Source organism: Pteropus medius, unplaced genomic scaffold, assembly GCF_902729225.1.
Source record: "Pteropus medius unplaced genomic scaffold, Ma_sr-lr_union100, whole genome shotgun sequence".
Taxonomy (NCBI): Eukaryota; Metazoa; Chordata; class Mammalia; order Chiroptera; family Pteropodidae; genus Pteropus; species Pteropus medius.
Window position 1 is genome coordinate 6,272,896 of NW_024348533.1, and position 15,807 is coordinate 6,288,702.

The following is a 15,807-nucleotide window of genomic DNA, read 5'->3' on the forward strand; positions in this document are numbered from 1 at the left end:
AGTGACTCTACTGTCCTGGTCTTTTTTCCCTATTCTCTGGTCCCTGCTATTGAAACTCATCCTAAACGTCGATCTCCTCTGATAGTCACGAAAAGAAATCAGTCATTTCTTATAGATCCGATCTACGTAAGAGAATTACATGTAACCAGTGTTCTTCAGCCCCAAATAAAGGTCTGAATAGTGAATGACTTATCCCTGGTTCAGTGTGTTGACTGTCAGTGCACAGTCATGTGGTGACAGGCAGGATAGCCGTGTCCTTAAACTGGTTGTGTGGCAGGCCAGGCCACGCTTCACGGCTGACGCATTAGGAAGAGGGCTGGGGGCCCTCTGGGTGGACAAGCACAGGAGGACCTTAAGCAGCCCTGGCCGGTTACCTCTCTAGCACAGACCCATGTTGTCTGTGGCATTGGTTCAGGGTGGGAGGGCTTGTCTAGGCGTGTGGCTGTGTGTCTCCTATAGCTGAGAGGGAAGGCTGTGCAGGTGCGCTGGGCTTTCCTCATATAGAAGCCACCATGGCTAAACCTGGGCTGCATGGATGGAACATCTGCCCTTCTGGTTCAGATGCCCATGGACATGAGTCCTGGGGACGTGTTCTGTCCCTTCCACTGCCCTGGAAACTGTGAGCAGGGAGGGAGCTTCCAGGTGAGGAACTACCAGCATCGCAGCGAGCACCTCCTGGAGCAGCCATGTGGCAGTGTGCAGGTGGAATGTGGGGAAGTGGGGACAGGGAATGTGCTCTGGCATTTTGATGGGAAGGATGACTCTTTCTCCTTGGAAACATTGTCCTGTCTTCTTAGTCAACATTTTCGTGAACCTCAAGTCGTAAAATCAAGCATTTGATTATTTTCTTATTGTGCCTCGCTGTGGAAGGTTATATAATTACTTATATACCATAACTGTGTTTTTTGTTGTGGTAAAATATATGTAATACTGATGTTGCCATTTTAAGTGTGCCGTTCAGTGGCATTAATTATATTCCAAATGTTGTATAAAGGATCACCACCATCTGCTTCCAAAGCACTTCTGTCATCCCAGACAGAAATCACACACCCACCTCCCCCAGCCCCTGGTGACCTCTGGTCTCCTCTGTCTCTGAATCTGCCTCTTTAGGGACCTCCTCTATGTGGAACCATATGTTGGTCCTTCGTGTCTGGCTTTCTTCACTTAGCATGTTTTCAAGGCTGATCCATTCTGTAGTATGAATCGGTACTTCTTTTCTTTTGAGGGATGAATAATATTCTGTTACGTGGACAGACCACATTTTGTTTATCCATTTATGTGTTGATGGACATCAGGTTACTTTTACCTTCTGGCTCATGAATATGCCACCGGACGTACCATGTCTGTTTGTGTCCTGCTTTCAGCTCTTGGACATATTTCTAGGAGTGGAATTTGCTTTTTGATGAACTGCCTGTTTTCCATAGAGGCTGTACCATTTTATATTCCCACCAGCAATATATGAAGATTCCAGTTTTTCCACATCCTCACCAGCACTTATTTTCCCTTTTGAAATGTTTTAAATGATTATAGCTATATCCTGGTAGTTGTGAAGGGCTCTGTCTCATTGTGGTTTCAGCTTGCATGTCCCTGATGACTAATGATGTCTTCCATCTTTTCACGGGCTTATTGGCCAGCTGTTTGTATGTCTTTTTTGAAGGAACGTCTATTCAGGTTCTTTTCCTGTTTGTTAATTGGTTGTTTGTCTTTTTGTTTAAGTTGTAGGAGTTCTTTATGTATTCTAGATATTAAACTTGTTAACAGATTTCTGATTGGAAAATAAATGTCCCATTCCGTAGGTTGTCTTTTGACTTTTTTGATTATGTCCTTTGGTATAATTCTGACACCAAGTGCAGCTGGCCTACTGCAGTTCAATTCTGGCACTAACCACTCGTTGTTAGCATAGACCCCACAAGTTAAAGCACCTGGTCCCTAGGCCACATGCACTTCTGACCAACTGGCTACAAATCTGGGGGGTTCCCCTGACCCTTCTCAGGTTCGATAGTTCTTGAAGGTGACTCACAGAGCGCAGGCGGGCACTCTGGTCATGATCACAAAGGAATAGCCAAACGAAGAGATAGATACATGGGTCGAGGTCTAGGAGGGTCTCACATGCAGAGCGTGCCCCCTCCACCCCCAGAGTGAAGTTAGCACATCACCCTCTTGGCACATCAGCCTGTTACCAGGTGGCTTCAATGAGCATTGGGTATCCAGTTTTTACTGGGTTCATAGAGTTCTATTCCTAGTTCTCTGAAAGATTTTGTCACGAAAGGATATTGGGTATTGAAATTTGTCAGTGTTTTTTCTGTATCAGTTGAGATGATTATGTGTTTTTCCTTGTTCTAATAATGTGGTTTATTACATCAATTGATTTTTTTACGTTGAACCCCGTTTGTATTCTGGAAAAAAAATCCCTGGATTCAGTTTGCTAGTATTTTAGTATGTTGTGTTTTGGATTTATTTGTCTCAAAGAATTTTACTTATTTCCCTCTTTGACCCATTGGTTAAATGTGTTCATTTATATGTATTTTGAATTTTCTAGTTTTCCAGATTTCTAGTTTTATTCCACTGTGGCCAGAGAAGGTACTTTCTATGAACTTTCTGTGTCCGAGGTCTGTTTTGTGGCCTACCATGTGGTCTGTCCTGGAGGTGCTCTGTGTGTCTGAGAGGGACGTTTGCTTTGCTGATTGGGGCAGAGTGTTCTATATTCATGTTAGGTCCAGTAATGGGGGTGTTGTTCAGGTCTTTTGTTTCCTTATCAGCCTCCTGTCTGGATGTCCTACCTATTACTGACATCACGTTATTAACTTTTTAAAATAGCAGGTATTGGGTGGTTTTTGGTTCAGGCTGGGAAGCCAGTTTCTATGGTTTGAAGTGTAGAATTGGACTAAATATATGAGCCGGTGTCAGGGAGGCTGCTCAGCCACATGGCCTCGGCAGCACATGTCTGTCCATCCCGTCTAACAAGAGATCTGTGAACTGGTTGTTGGAAGCTTGGCTTCAGGTGGCTGGTGAGTGTCTTTGCCATGTTAGCCGTGGCTTCAGCAAGCTGCCCGTTTCCCAGTGTTTCTGTTATGTTTTGCAGGACAGGGTCCCCCCTCAAAGCACACGTGGGAGTGAGGCGAGGAGGAGGCCTGCACGCTGGGCAGGGTGCTGGCACATTAGTGAGCTCTAGACATACGTGTCAGTCAGTGGGCTTCGACGGGCTGTGACCCTGTCAATAGCCTCCAGAGCTTTGGCTGTGCTGGAAGCCAGCTCACAATGCACCACATACTTGGTGCATTTTCTGTTTGTCTCATGCTCTGGGGATTACCCACTGAGGCACCAACTTCCAGGGTAAAAGACCCTATAACTAATTGGGTGTCTCACTTAATGGGGATTCTTTGCCCTCTTCAAAACCTGGTTCTTGTTATGGGAAGCCCTGTTTAGGGTCTGAGGGCAGGTTGGCTCCCAGGAGCCCCTCTGGTCCTAGGAGGTGCTTGCCTGTGCTTTCCCTGTCTGAACCTTGAGTTGCAGAGGCCATTTGTAATTGCAGACTGACAGGTCCCTGCTGTGTGCACGCAGCCCTGGTGCACCAGATGGGTTTGTGCTTAGCTCCTGTGCCTTTTGCTGAGAGGGAGCGTGAGGAGGGGCACATCGGGGCCCCTAGGAGAGAAACCTGTGCCAGGGCCTCAGGAATGCGGCAGAGGGGATGGGTAAGACGTGGGGGTGGTCTTTGAGTGCTGAATGTGACAGATTGTAGCCTAGAATGTTCTTTACAGCCTCCAGAGCTTTGGCTGTGCTGGAAGCCAATTTTTCTCTCTTTACCTTCTCTATAGCATGTTAACGGCCTCAAATGGCAGAACTATTTAGAGTTGCAGACAGCTTGATTTATCCCAGCTCTGTTCTTAAATGGTTGCTAATTTCTCACTGCAAGAAAATTCACAGTTTTGCAGTGAGTCAGCTTAATAACAAGGTGAGGGCAGACAGTCTAGCTAATACTAAACTCACTGGAGGTGCTTAATATTAATATAGTAAGACTCTGAATCCTGAGTTTTATCATGAGGTGGAGCGAAACATTTTCTTTTTTCTGACTATAAGTTGAGACAACAACTAGAATTTTATAGACATCTTGGAAGCATCAAGGTCTGTCTTTCTGTGTACTGTGTTCTTCCCTTGCTGCAGTGACACAGACATTTCAAAGCCCCCTTGGCGGCATAGCTCACCATAGAGCTTGGGGTCCCCTCCTGGCTCGAGTGAGGCAAGAAACATTAAACACGTCTGTTTTGGTAAGTGGACCCACTCTAGTGGATGAGATATTTTTCCATAATTTATTTCCTGTTTTTATAAACAAAATGGAAGTGGTCGGAAGGCTAAAATGTCTCCATATGCACTCCTGTGGTGACTCGGGTGGTGCTAGTGCCACTGTCCTGAGATCTGTGGTGTGGGGGGTGCAGGTGCCAGAGTGTGTGGCCAAGGTAGAGGTTCTTCTGCTTCCAGTAGCATCTGCTCTGTCCTGGGGACCATGTGGTGCCTCCCACTTCCCACCTGTGTTATCTTGGCTGCCCCCTTCCCAGTCACTGATGCTGGTGAGGGGGCCCAGCATCTGCTTGTGGGACCGAGCCTCCTGCGCTGGTTTTGGGGGCCGCCTATGACCCTCTGAGCAGAAAGGCACTGCGCGTTCCCAGGGTCCTCTGCCCGAGTGGCCCCAGCACATGTGCGTCCATGCCTTGCTTGTGCCGAGTACACTGTATATTTCTTTATTTCTTTGGAGTTCATAAAAGTTAGTTTCTTATGAAACTCAATGTACTTTTAATCAGGTAGTTTCTGTGTAGGTATGAATGTGGCTGGAAAAAAGGCTGCTGGGCTTATCCGTCAGAGTAGCGGGGACTTGGTGAGGAGTCCACTTAGAGCCTGGTCTTTGACGCAGAGCCCAGTGAGGGCTCATCTGAGAGGCCGGTTGATATTTCAGAGGCTGGCAGCGTCATCTGTTGATGACTAGACAGCTTGTCATCCTGGGCCACAGAAGTAACAACTGTTTTTAAGGTTTGGCTAGACTTCATATTCTCCATTCTTTCCGTCCCATGTTCTATGGAATGCACACGATGCCTTTAATTGCTTCAATCCCTTTCTTAAAGGAAAAAGACACGGTACCAGTATTCTGAGGTCCTAGTAGTTTGTAGGTTTACTCAGTAATAGTCTTTGCACACTTAGTAGCTATAAAGATCTCTCTTAGTAGGTGTAAAGATCTCTCTTAATTTTTGCAGAATTAATTCAAGTACACTTTTGGCAGACCAGCCAAGGGTCTCAGCAGGCTGCGTGGAGTGAGTGCTGTCGTTCAGGCCGTCCTCTCGGAGATACTTTTCCCAGATCGAAATATTCAGTAGGAGCCACCCTTGTTTGGACTACCAACTCAGAAAAATGCTCAGCTTCTGTGGGCATGCCAGCTATTTTTTGCTTACAAAATAAGTTGTATGTGCTTATTAAACATAGACTCAGGAATGTAGGTATTCTTGCTCTTGCCACTGTTCAGCTGTAGACTGAGGGACTGTCACAGAAAGGGGCTCTTGGTAGAAGCTCTGGCATGTGGAGGAAGATGGCTGATGGACGTGTAGGACATGCAGAGACTGTCATGGAAAGTGGGAGTGCTTGGTGAGAGTGCTGTCGTGTGGCAATGGGGTCCTGTGCTGTGTGGCGTAGTAACCATTAGCCATCGTGGCTGGTCCAAGTTGAGATGTGTTGTGAGTATAGTATTCACACAAGCTTGCTAGGACTTTATATAAAAAAATAACATAAAATATCTAATTGTTAATATTGATTTCATGGTGAAATGGTACTATCTGGGGTTGATTAGGTTAAATAAAATATATTAAAATTGATATTAAAATTAATTATACTTATCATTTTTAAAATGCGAGTGTTAGAGAATTTTAAATTACAAGTGTGGCTCACCTTACACTGGCTGTCTTGCCACAGTCGCTGAGGGCTCCATGAGCCAGCACAGCTCTGGGTCCCAGCCTTCCTTGGTGTGTGAATGGCCTGCCAATCCCTGGTGGTGGCCTTTTTGCTGTTTTTTAAGAGATGTTTGTGATTCATCTCAGGGTCCTGGTGACATGACTTCTGAGTCATCGTGCTGTGACATCTGTTATCTTTGTGACGGGCCGGTCGTGTCAGGGCCACACTGGGAGATGCACCCTGCATGCATCAGGCAAGTCACCCCACCCCGCTCCGGCCTGTGTGTGAAGCAGAGCGAGTTTGAGGATTGAGAGAAAGAGCAATCAGGGCACCTTATAGGGGGCCTGTGACTCAACCTCATTTAGGATGACAAGGGGATAAGGAAACAATAAAGTGTGTGTACACACTTTAACCCCAGTTTTGCTTTTCTGCATGAGTGTGGATGTTGGGATTGAAGGAAGTATATGGGAGGCGCCATGACACCACCAACAGCGCTCACCCAACAGGCCCTGGTCTGGATTTGGATTTGGGGGGACTTTACTTCTCCAAGTCCTGTTTCCTGCTCTGTGCTGAGGGATAGCTGCTGCCTGCTGAGGGTCCGAATCTGCCAACAGCACAGCATGAGGCTGACTTTACAGTCAGGGCCTGGTGCTCCTGAAAGAGTTCAACTGGTAATGAACTTGACCACATTTTGACGTGACTGACAAGGACATAGAGGTTGCAGAAAGCCAAAGGGGTCTGTGCAACCTGACCATTCAATGCAGGAGAGAGACCTTGGGGGTGTCGGTGTCAGATGGGGTGCAGGTGTGTGGCAAAGGCCAGTCTTCGAGGGACATTTTGTGTGCGTTCCTGGTGGAATGGCTTTATTGTCACACTGAAAGTGGACGTAAGTTATGAGGGGCTGGCTGACCGGAGCAAGTGGCACAGATGGACCTGCCTAATGTGTTGTAAGCGCTGACTTTTATTCTCCCGTTTGGGCCCCAGCCATGTGAGATCATAGGAACGAGAGGTGGAAAAGACCTCCTGTGTTAGGTCATCCAGCCAGCCCCTCCAGAGTCGACTGACCCCACGGTGTACTTTCCAGAGCGCCGTCCAGTTTTTCAAGTGACTCAACCGATGGAGTTTCCACCAGCTCCCAGAGGGTGCAGAAAGGTGGCGTCTGAGCCACACAATTTACTCGTGTCTCATGACGACAATCCAGTGATGACACTGCTTGGAGAGAGACGTGGGCCAAGTTCTGCGTCTGCCATTAACCTGCGTGTGACTGTGCGTGGCTGACCTCAGTTCTCATCTCTGTCCCCTCCACAGATTGGGGTGGCGCTGGGCCCCTCAGACCGAGTGCTCTGAGACTTGGCGCCGGCACCTCACATAGCACTTTACAGTTTTCACAGCTTGTTCACATTTGTGATCTCATGTGAGCCTCGTCGTTCCTGGGAGGGGCCGATCTTACCCTTCTGGCCATCATCCCACCTTTATTCTGTTTCTTGTTAATCAGACGAGGCAGCTCCCGCAGCGGGTGGTGGCCAGGTGGTCAGGCATCCCTCTTGATTCTGTGTGCAGAGTTGCCACCTGACCACCCAGCGCTGTCCAGCCTATGACACCACACAGGTACAGTCCACTTGGCTCTCTCGGGTGATAGCACAGTCCTGGGCCACCTGGTGGGACCTAGGGGTGACATCATTGTGGGGCACGGTAGGTTATCAATAGATTAGATTTGGGGTCCTCTGGGGCAGTTGCCCAGGCTGCTCACTCACTGCTGACATTCATCCTCTTGTGACAAGGGACTTTGCACAGATCTGCAGGCGGGCTGGTCCCCTGGGGGTGAGTAGTGAGGCTCCGGGGACCCTCATGGTGATTCACATTCTGTAGTTCCTGCCTTTCGACCTAACCAGTGGTCTGAAACTTTCCCTAAAAGAGGCATTAACATTTATTGCAAGTAGTTGATCATTAAGATTTCTCTTAAAACCATTCCTTTTGTCAGCTTGAGGATATTAAATTTTTCAACCCAGGCTCGGTAAGAATGTAGTTAAAGTACATTTCACAATGCAATTAGTCTCTGTAGACTTGTCATAAAACGGCTGCTCTTACTGGTTTATAAAACTATATGAAGGATAGCATGAGTCACAGTGTGGGGGAGGGGCTGCCGTCCGGCCTGGTGGCTTCCTCCACTTGGCAGCTGTAGAGCAGCCTCCACCCCGAGGGTGCCCACCGGCTTCCCTGTGGCATTGCTGCAGTTTGTGGCATTTCTGTACCCTCCGTGTGTCCATAGCCGATCCCTTCCCTGCCTCCTGGAGCCGCAGATCCCCCACTTTTCCTGGTCCCAGGGGGCTATGCGGCGAGACATGGGTTATTTGTGCTGGGCTTTGTTCTGCCTTTTGTATTTGTGTGTGAAATATTTCAACCATACAGATAAGAATAAGGTTTTGCTTTTGTTTTTAAATATTGTTTTCGAGCTTCAGCCTGCAGTACGATAGTTGGGTGCAGGCAGGTAATGAACCACCGTTTGGGCAGGAGCTGGAACCGGATCCCAGTTGTTGGCCCCAGATCTCATGTTATCTTGTGCCAGCCGCCCCGCTGCTGCGGCGGGAATTCCTCATGGATGTGGTAAGGCATCGGTGACAAGCGAGCGTGGGTTGGAACAGCAGGGACTCGTGGTCAGCCTGCCGCCTGTGGCCTGGAGCAGGGCCGGGCCAAGCCGTCGTCTCCGACAGCCCTCCCAGGCTCTGACTCTGGGCTCCATCGTGGGGACAGAGCATAGCCCCTCTGACTCAGAATTCCTTTGGTATTATAAAAATGATGGGAAGATGTGTTGTCTGTTTTTGAGAGTTTAAGAAAGGTGGCCTGTCCTCCTTCGTGCTTGTCCCACAGATCCTGAGGAAGTTGAAAGGCCTCGCCTTGGATGCAGAGATGGAGCTGGAGAGACAGGACGAGGCCCTGGATGGCATCGCTGCCGCTGTGGACCGGACGACCTTAACCATCGACAAGCAGAATCGCCGAATGAAAAAACTGACCTAGAAGGACAAGAAAGCACCAAGGTGACTGCTTTTAACAAGAATCCCTTCTCTCAGTGTGGTACGTCGTCCTCAACCCCTGCATGCTTCCTTTAGGGGAAGACCCTGGGATATCACTCCCTGGCCCAGGGGGTGTGGCTGCCTTGGGACCAAAGGCTGCTGCAAAGGCAGTGGCAGCGGCACATGGGAAGCTGAGGTGCAGCTGTGGGAAGTAGTTCTGGCTGTAGACAGCGAGCAGCATCCCCTCAAGGCCCCCACGGGCTGCCAGGTGTCAGGAGCACCCACACCTCGAACACGGGCTCAGCCCCACCCAGCCACCCACAGCACACGACAGCTCGTCGTTCAGAGGGTAGGCTGCACCCCGCGCATGTCCCCACCCCAGGTCTCTGGCATCATAAGTAGCTGTATTTTCATCCTTTCTCCATTCTGGCTAAGCATAAAAGGAAGGCTTGCATCCTTATGAAAGAATCCGCTAACTCTGCCCACCTAAACGCTGCAGGCGCATCCCGTGTGGGCAGAAGGCCCTCCCCAGGGCCACTAGGGCCACTGCCAGTCCGAGCCTGCTTCTTACGCAGGCTGCTCAGTGCACACCCACCGCCTGCACTCGTTCTGGTTTTCTCTGGGGGACAGGCCGGTTTCCTTTTGGTTCTATGGTAATTTTCTAACTGAAGCTGAGAGTTTAGCACACCTTGAAGTCATCATATAAACACCGGAAATAATTATTTCACTGCGAGTTTTTAGCCAAATGTGAAAATAGTACAGACTGTGCCTGTTAAAAAAAAAAGTGTTGATGTGCTTTTACTGCCACATTTCTATTGAGAAACAAGAGAAATGCTAGTGTTAGAGTATTTTTTGAAGATACACATTGACATTGCTTTTTTTGTTTGGTTTTGGCTCCCTGAGAGGGCCCCTCAGGGGAAAGTGGAGAAGTGGGGGACCCCCTTCCCTTCTCACAACAGGTAGCCCCGGACTGCTTTGAAACAGCATCCTGGAGGGTTGTGCCCAAGGGGGTGTCACTTTGAGGTGTCTTCCCCTCCCCCTCACTCTTGTAGGCCCACGCTGCCCACTTGTGCCCCGAGTTCTGGGTAAGGCTGAGTGTGCAGGTGCAGTGCTGCATTTTGGGGCTGCCTGAACGGAGTACCGCAGATGGAGGCAACAATAGCAGTGTGAGCCAGGTCTGGAGCCAGAAGTCTGAGATTAGGGTATCACAGAGCCACGCTCCCTCGGAGGCTCCAGGGGAAAGTCCCTCCTGCCTCACAGCTGCTGGTGCTCCAGGCTCCCCTGGGTTGTGGCCACATTACCCCATTGCTCCTTCTGTCCTTATGTGCCAGGCTCCCATGTCTGTGTCTCACATTTCCCCTCCCCTTCTCTATAGGGACACCTATGTTAGATTCAGGGCCCCCTAATCCAGGGTCATCACATCTCTGTCCTTACCTGGATGATGTCTGCAGATACCTCACTTCCACATAAGGCCACATTCCGAGGTTCCCGGTCGGTGGGTGTGGGTTTTGGGTTGCCCAGGGATGCTCAGCCTCGTGGAAGCTGACCATTCCCGGAAGACATGGGAAGTTACCCTTCCAGAAGTAACTTCCCTGAGGGTCTTCCCAGTAAATTAAAGTCCTAGTCTCTGTGTCTTATTCGGTTTGTACTTACTGGCCTCCAAGGTCCTTACTCTGACGCAGGCACACAAGCACTTGTTCCTGGCCTTTCCCACACACCACGTGGTGGGGTTCTTGAGGGGTTCTGAGCCCCATGTTTGATGCTGGGGAGGGGGCGGGGGCACACAGAGGCATAGATGTGTTGACAGGGGCAGCTACTGAAAGCTCTCACTGCCCGGAGGCGGTGGCACCTGGATCAAGCCCTCACTGACCTGGGAGTGACACTGGAGGGAAGGCAGCTCGTGCCCTGGGCATAGGCCTAGTGCGGGGGTAGGCTATGCCCGACGCTCCAGCTTCTCCCGGCAGCCCATGAGGGCATAGTTCTCACCACGGTTGCACTTGGCTCCCAGAGACTCTGAAAATGTACACACATAGGCCAGGCTCCCGGGGATTCAGAAAATACATCTACATACTCAGCCTGGGCTCCCCAGGGACTCGGAAAATACATGTGCACATGCACATGCACACACTGGACTCCCCTAGAACTCAGAAAATATGTATACACACACACTGGGTTTATGCAGGGACTCACACCACACACACACACACGCTGGGCTCAACCAGGGACTCAGAAGATACATGCATGTTTACACATGTGCACTGACCCCCAGCCCCTCAGTCAGAATCTGGGGTATACATGTCCCCACATGTTTCTAATGAGCAGGCAGGTGGAAGCCATAGGCCAAGTGACTTACGCTATCGCACCTGCTCCTCTACATCCAGCTCTGCAGAGCTCTGAACAGGGGATTGAAAACAGCCTGCCCCGCCCAGCAGGGCACTGTGCCTGGCCCCACTCAGCCGCAAGCAGCTGTCTGATACCTGCTTGTACTGAAGGCAGGCACCACCCAGCGCCCACAGGGCTCCGGACTGCACACACCTCAGATGCTGACAGGCCTCTGGAAGTGGGGACCAGGACTCTGCTAGTGATCCCTCTGTGAGCGAGCCCTGAGCTCTGTGAGCGAGCCCTGAGCTCTCCGGCTCACTCTCCTCTTCAGTCACCTGGGCATGCATATACCTGATACTGGGCATGAAGGTGTGTGGGACCCAAAATATGTACCATTCACTAGAGGCTTATTCTCCTACCTTTTCTCTCCTGCCAGTAATTAAGGATCATGTGCTATTTTTTACCTTGGCCCCCCATTTAACTTTTTATACTTTAAAGCCTTCCAGTAGCAGAAAATCTACCTGCCAAACTGAGTTGGTGACTGGAAGGCAAAGCACAGACACCTACCTGTTTAAACCAGCTGGTTGGTAGTCCCCAGCTAGGGGAAAATGCCCAGCCCCTGATGAAACGGAGAACTCCCCAGCCTACCCACTTCCCACCCAAATACTCACCTCCACCTCCCATTGCTCCTTCCCAGGTACACTAATTCCTCCCTCTGCTCCCACATCGCATGTACAATAACTCCACTCCTACAACACCCCTCCCACACACAGGAGCACAAGTTCTAACTCAGATCAGCTGCCCACAGTGATGTAACTTTACCCGCCTCGCATCCCCACCCCGGCTGTCTGACTTCACCTCTCACTGTCTGCCCCACTCCGGGTGCACTCTCTTGGCCTTACATTTCGGACCCTGGGGGAAGACGCGAGGGGGATGGACATTCTGATGCTCAGATGCTGGGCCTCAGGAGAGTGCTGGCAGGCTGCTGATCTCTTGCCATCCTCAGCATCCTGATAGTAAGTGCCGTGGTGGCTCTCACCACATGCATCACATCAGGTGCGTGACCCTCTGGAGACTGGTATGAGGACCGCAGTGAGCCTGTGTCATTGTCACCAGCTGGGCATTTGAATGTGTCCCCGGTTTTGCATTTTTCTCTCCTGATGTGGCGTTTGTCCTGATGCTGATGTTTGACCTGTGCGTTGGGTCAAGCTGTCCATGTGCTCTATTCCTGTACCACAGTCTCTCTGCCCTTTAACTTATGTATGACTCATGGGAACGGATTTTGTCAGTTTGTCACCCCATAGGTCCTAAGACACAATGCTGTGAGCTTGGTTTACACTACATACAAAGGTGGACACAGTGCAAGGCCCATAGCTAATGTACCTGTGAAGCCCACATTGAGCTGAAATGAAACTGCTTTGACATTTCATCAAAAAGGGCTGATTCTTTTGTTTAAAGAAAGCATCAGCAGACTTTCTGGGAGTGCAGGTAGTAACTGCTTCATCTTTAAGCCCATGTGGTGTCCGTCGCAACATCTCAGGTGTGCTGTTTGCATGAAGGCAACCTGGACTTGTGAGCTAATGGGTGTCTAGTGCTTCAATAAAACTACCTGTGAAATCAATTTCATGTATTTTGTTTTCTTATTTTGATTTTCTTGTTTTGATTTTGATTTTCTTGTTTTGATTTTCTTTATTCAAATAGGTCCTTAGCGAGCAGGTGGCAGGACTTGGCAGTGGCTGCTGCGCCCACCCACCCAGTGGCTGCAGCCGCAGTTGTCCAGCACTGTTTGTCCTGGAGGGCAACTCACTGCCCTCCTTGACCCCATACTCGAGTGGCCTAAGCCATCAGCACAACACTGTGGCTGGTGCCAAAGCCAGTCCAGGGTTTCAGCCAGGAAACCCCGGCCCCTTTTTTCCTGGACGTGCGCAGTTGTCTAGAGCTTCGCAGTCCTGTTCCTCTTAAAGGTAGAACTTGGGGGAGGGGCAGAGTAGTGAGGAGGGTAGGGAAGGCAGGAAGCGACGTGGGGAAAGGCCAGTGCTGTTTTCCACAAGTGATTTTCCTTGGACACCCAAAATCAGCGTGCACAGAGATTTAAGAGAGGAAAACACAAAAATCCATCAGTCCTGGAGACATTTTCAAACACCACAAAAAACTTGACTATATGCAGTCAGTTGGGGTGGGGGCTTTGCTTGGGTTTGGGGTTTGATGGAATGCCCTCCTGGAGGCAGCTGTATCACTTGAAGCATCAACCCTGGCATGAGACCATGAGACCAAGGGGGCACCTCTGCCTCACCTTTGAGGAGCCCCCTCCCCTCTCACTGCTGCCGGTTTAATTATTAGCTATGGATTTGAGTAAAACTTGGAAAACAATGCAAACTGTAGTCAGTTTTCACATTTGCAACTGATTTCCACATCCACAGTATTTCCGGCATTTGGCGCCCATGTGGGAACTTGGAACAGCGGTGGGCTTGTCAAGGAGGCAATTTTCCCTGATTCATTTTGAAAGTGAAAAGCCACAGGGCTGGTCCTCCAGCTCCAGCTCTCCGAAGGCAAGGTGGTCCTGCTCCCCAGAAGAGCCACTCGGTCTCATTCATCCCTCAGCTTCCCTAGCAAAAAGCAGGCCAGCAGGGGCAGCGTAGGGAAGGCATCCATCCATTTGCAGACTCCAGGAGCTGCTCTCCACCTACCACCTGGAGAGCCATGCAGGGCTATGTGCAGTGTCCGGCGTGAAGGCCGTTGTGGCAGGGCAGAGAGACTTGAGCTGCAGGGCAGGGATCTCCAAGCAGGACCAGGTTGAGGCTGTGTTCTGTGGGCCTGACCATGTGTCCAGGGCTCCCGCAGCTATGGATAAACATCAGGAAGCCGTGGTGGCCATCCCATCACTCACAGCTGTTGTCCCCTGTTACCCGCACCACACGACCCTCCAGCACCTTTTCCTACCAGGTCTGAAGCAGCACCTGCTCCTCAGGGCCCTTTGGGTTTTATTCACCACCTTTTGTCCCCTTCTCATCCTGGGGAGGGACGGGTGACTCACTTTCCCCAACTGTCACTTTTGTTCAAGCAGGCCTGTGCATTAGAGAAGGCCGTGTTTCCCAGGTGAGTGATGGGCTGGTGTCCATCTCATGGATGCAGACAACCAGCTGGATATAAAGGAGGGTCAGGGCCTGGCAGGGGTCCCAGGATGCACAGACGGCCCAAGGCTGCGGCCCCTGGGTCCCCTCCTCAGAACAGCTGTTCTGTTCCCAGACTGGGCACTTGCAACTGGTGACAGGTTAGGGAGCCTGACCCTTGTTCAGAGGCACTGGGGCAGATGCCCTGGAAAGGGGGAGTAGCCATCAGCAGGGTTTCTACACTGTGAGGGGGCGGGACAAGCAGAGAAACCAGTTTCTCGTGGTCCCTGGGCCACAGCAGCCTGGGCTTTGGCCTGTGTTTTCCAATGGAAGTGACGCTCTGGAGGGCTGTTTGGTTCTAACTGTGGAACAGTGGCAGCGTTGAGATGCTCCTCATGGGAGTGAAGACAACGTTGGGGGCTGGTAAGAGGGCAAGGCCAGCGTGCACTCCTAACGCCCAGTAAGCACTTCATCGAAGAATCAGACGCTCCCGTCCGCTCCACTGCTCCCAGGGGCCTCCCAAAAAGCTTATTCGCCCCTCCTACGGGTAAGGGGACAGGCACTTGCACCCGCCCAGGGTCCACGCACAAGCTCCTGACTGTCCGGGAATGCCAGCCTGCAGGGAGGGCAGTGTGGGGAGAAGGGGAAGAAGCGTCCCAGTTCGTGGGGTGTGGCCAGGACAGGCCACAGTGCTCAGGGTGCAGATTTCAGAGCCTGAGTCTACAGAAGTGAAGCCAGTCATTCACGGGCCATCTCACAATAATGGGTTTCCTCTTGGAGGCAAGAGCTTCCTACCAAACTCAAAACACCTTTTTTCCCCAGTGGGCTTGTTGACTGGGGCTATCGCCCTGATGAGGGGTGGAGCACAAATTAGGTGCGGATGGAGATGCCCTGTGCAGCACACGGTGGCCTGATCTCTCCAGCACAAAACAAACCAGAGAAGCATCAGCACCTGTGCATTGGCGGAGAGTACGGGTGATGAGGAAGGACACCGTTGCAAGCTCTGGCCTCCGGATCCTGCGCGGTAGAATGCCTCCTGGCATCTCAGGCCAGCCTGAGGCTGCCTATAGCCCCACCCACTCCTCCTTGCTCACTCTGCCTTGTCACACTGCCTAGCACAAACATCACCATGGATGTGGTCTTCCTGTCATACAGCCCCTCACTGTGCACAGACCTCCTGGCATAGGGGGGGTCTCTGTCACCACCACCTTCATTCTACAGTGTCCTCAGATGCTTCCTGCCCACTGCTAATCCTTCATGGTCTGTTCTTCTCAAGAACCTTATTGCATCTGCAGAAAAGAGACAGTTTTTCCAAGCAAGGTCACAATTTCTGGTTTCTGGAATTAGGGACTTGGACATATCTTTTGAGGGGGGCAACAATTCCACCTATGATTGTCTGCCCTCTATTCCTGCCAAATTCACATCCATCCCTC

General features: G+C 50.7%; 1 protein-coding gene across 3 annotated transcripts in view; it reads left to right on the forward strand.

Moving 5' to 3' along the window:
• SNAP47 (synaptosome associated protein 47) overlaps positions 1-12,885 on the forward strand; it is a 52,926-nt gene extending 40,041 nt beyond the window's left edge. Inside the window, exons 5-6 of one of the 3 annotated variants that reach the window (XM_039880294.1) lie at positions 6,078-6,184; positions 7,427-8,766. In XM_039880294.1, the coding sequence (XP_039736228.1) occupies positions 6,078-6,184; positions 7,427-7,529 (210 nt within the window). In that variant the 3' untranslated portion in view covers positions 7,530-8,766. Of the gene's footprint in view, positions 1-6,077; positions 6,185-7,426; positions 8,767-8,799 lie in introns of those variants that run through there. The other 2 variants (XM_039880296.1, XM_039880295.1) reach the window with 2 other exon arrangements.
• The last annotated feature ends 2,922 nt before the right edge of the window (positions 12,886-15,807 follow it).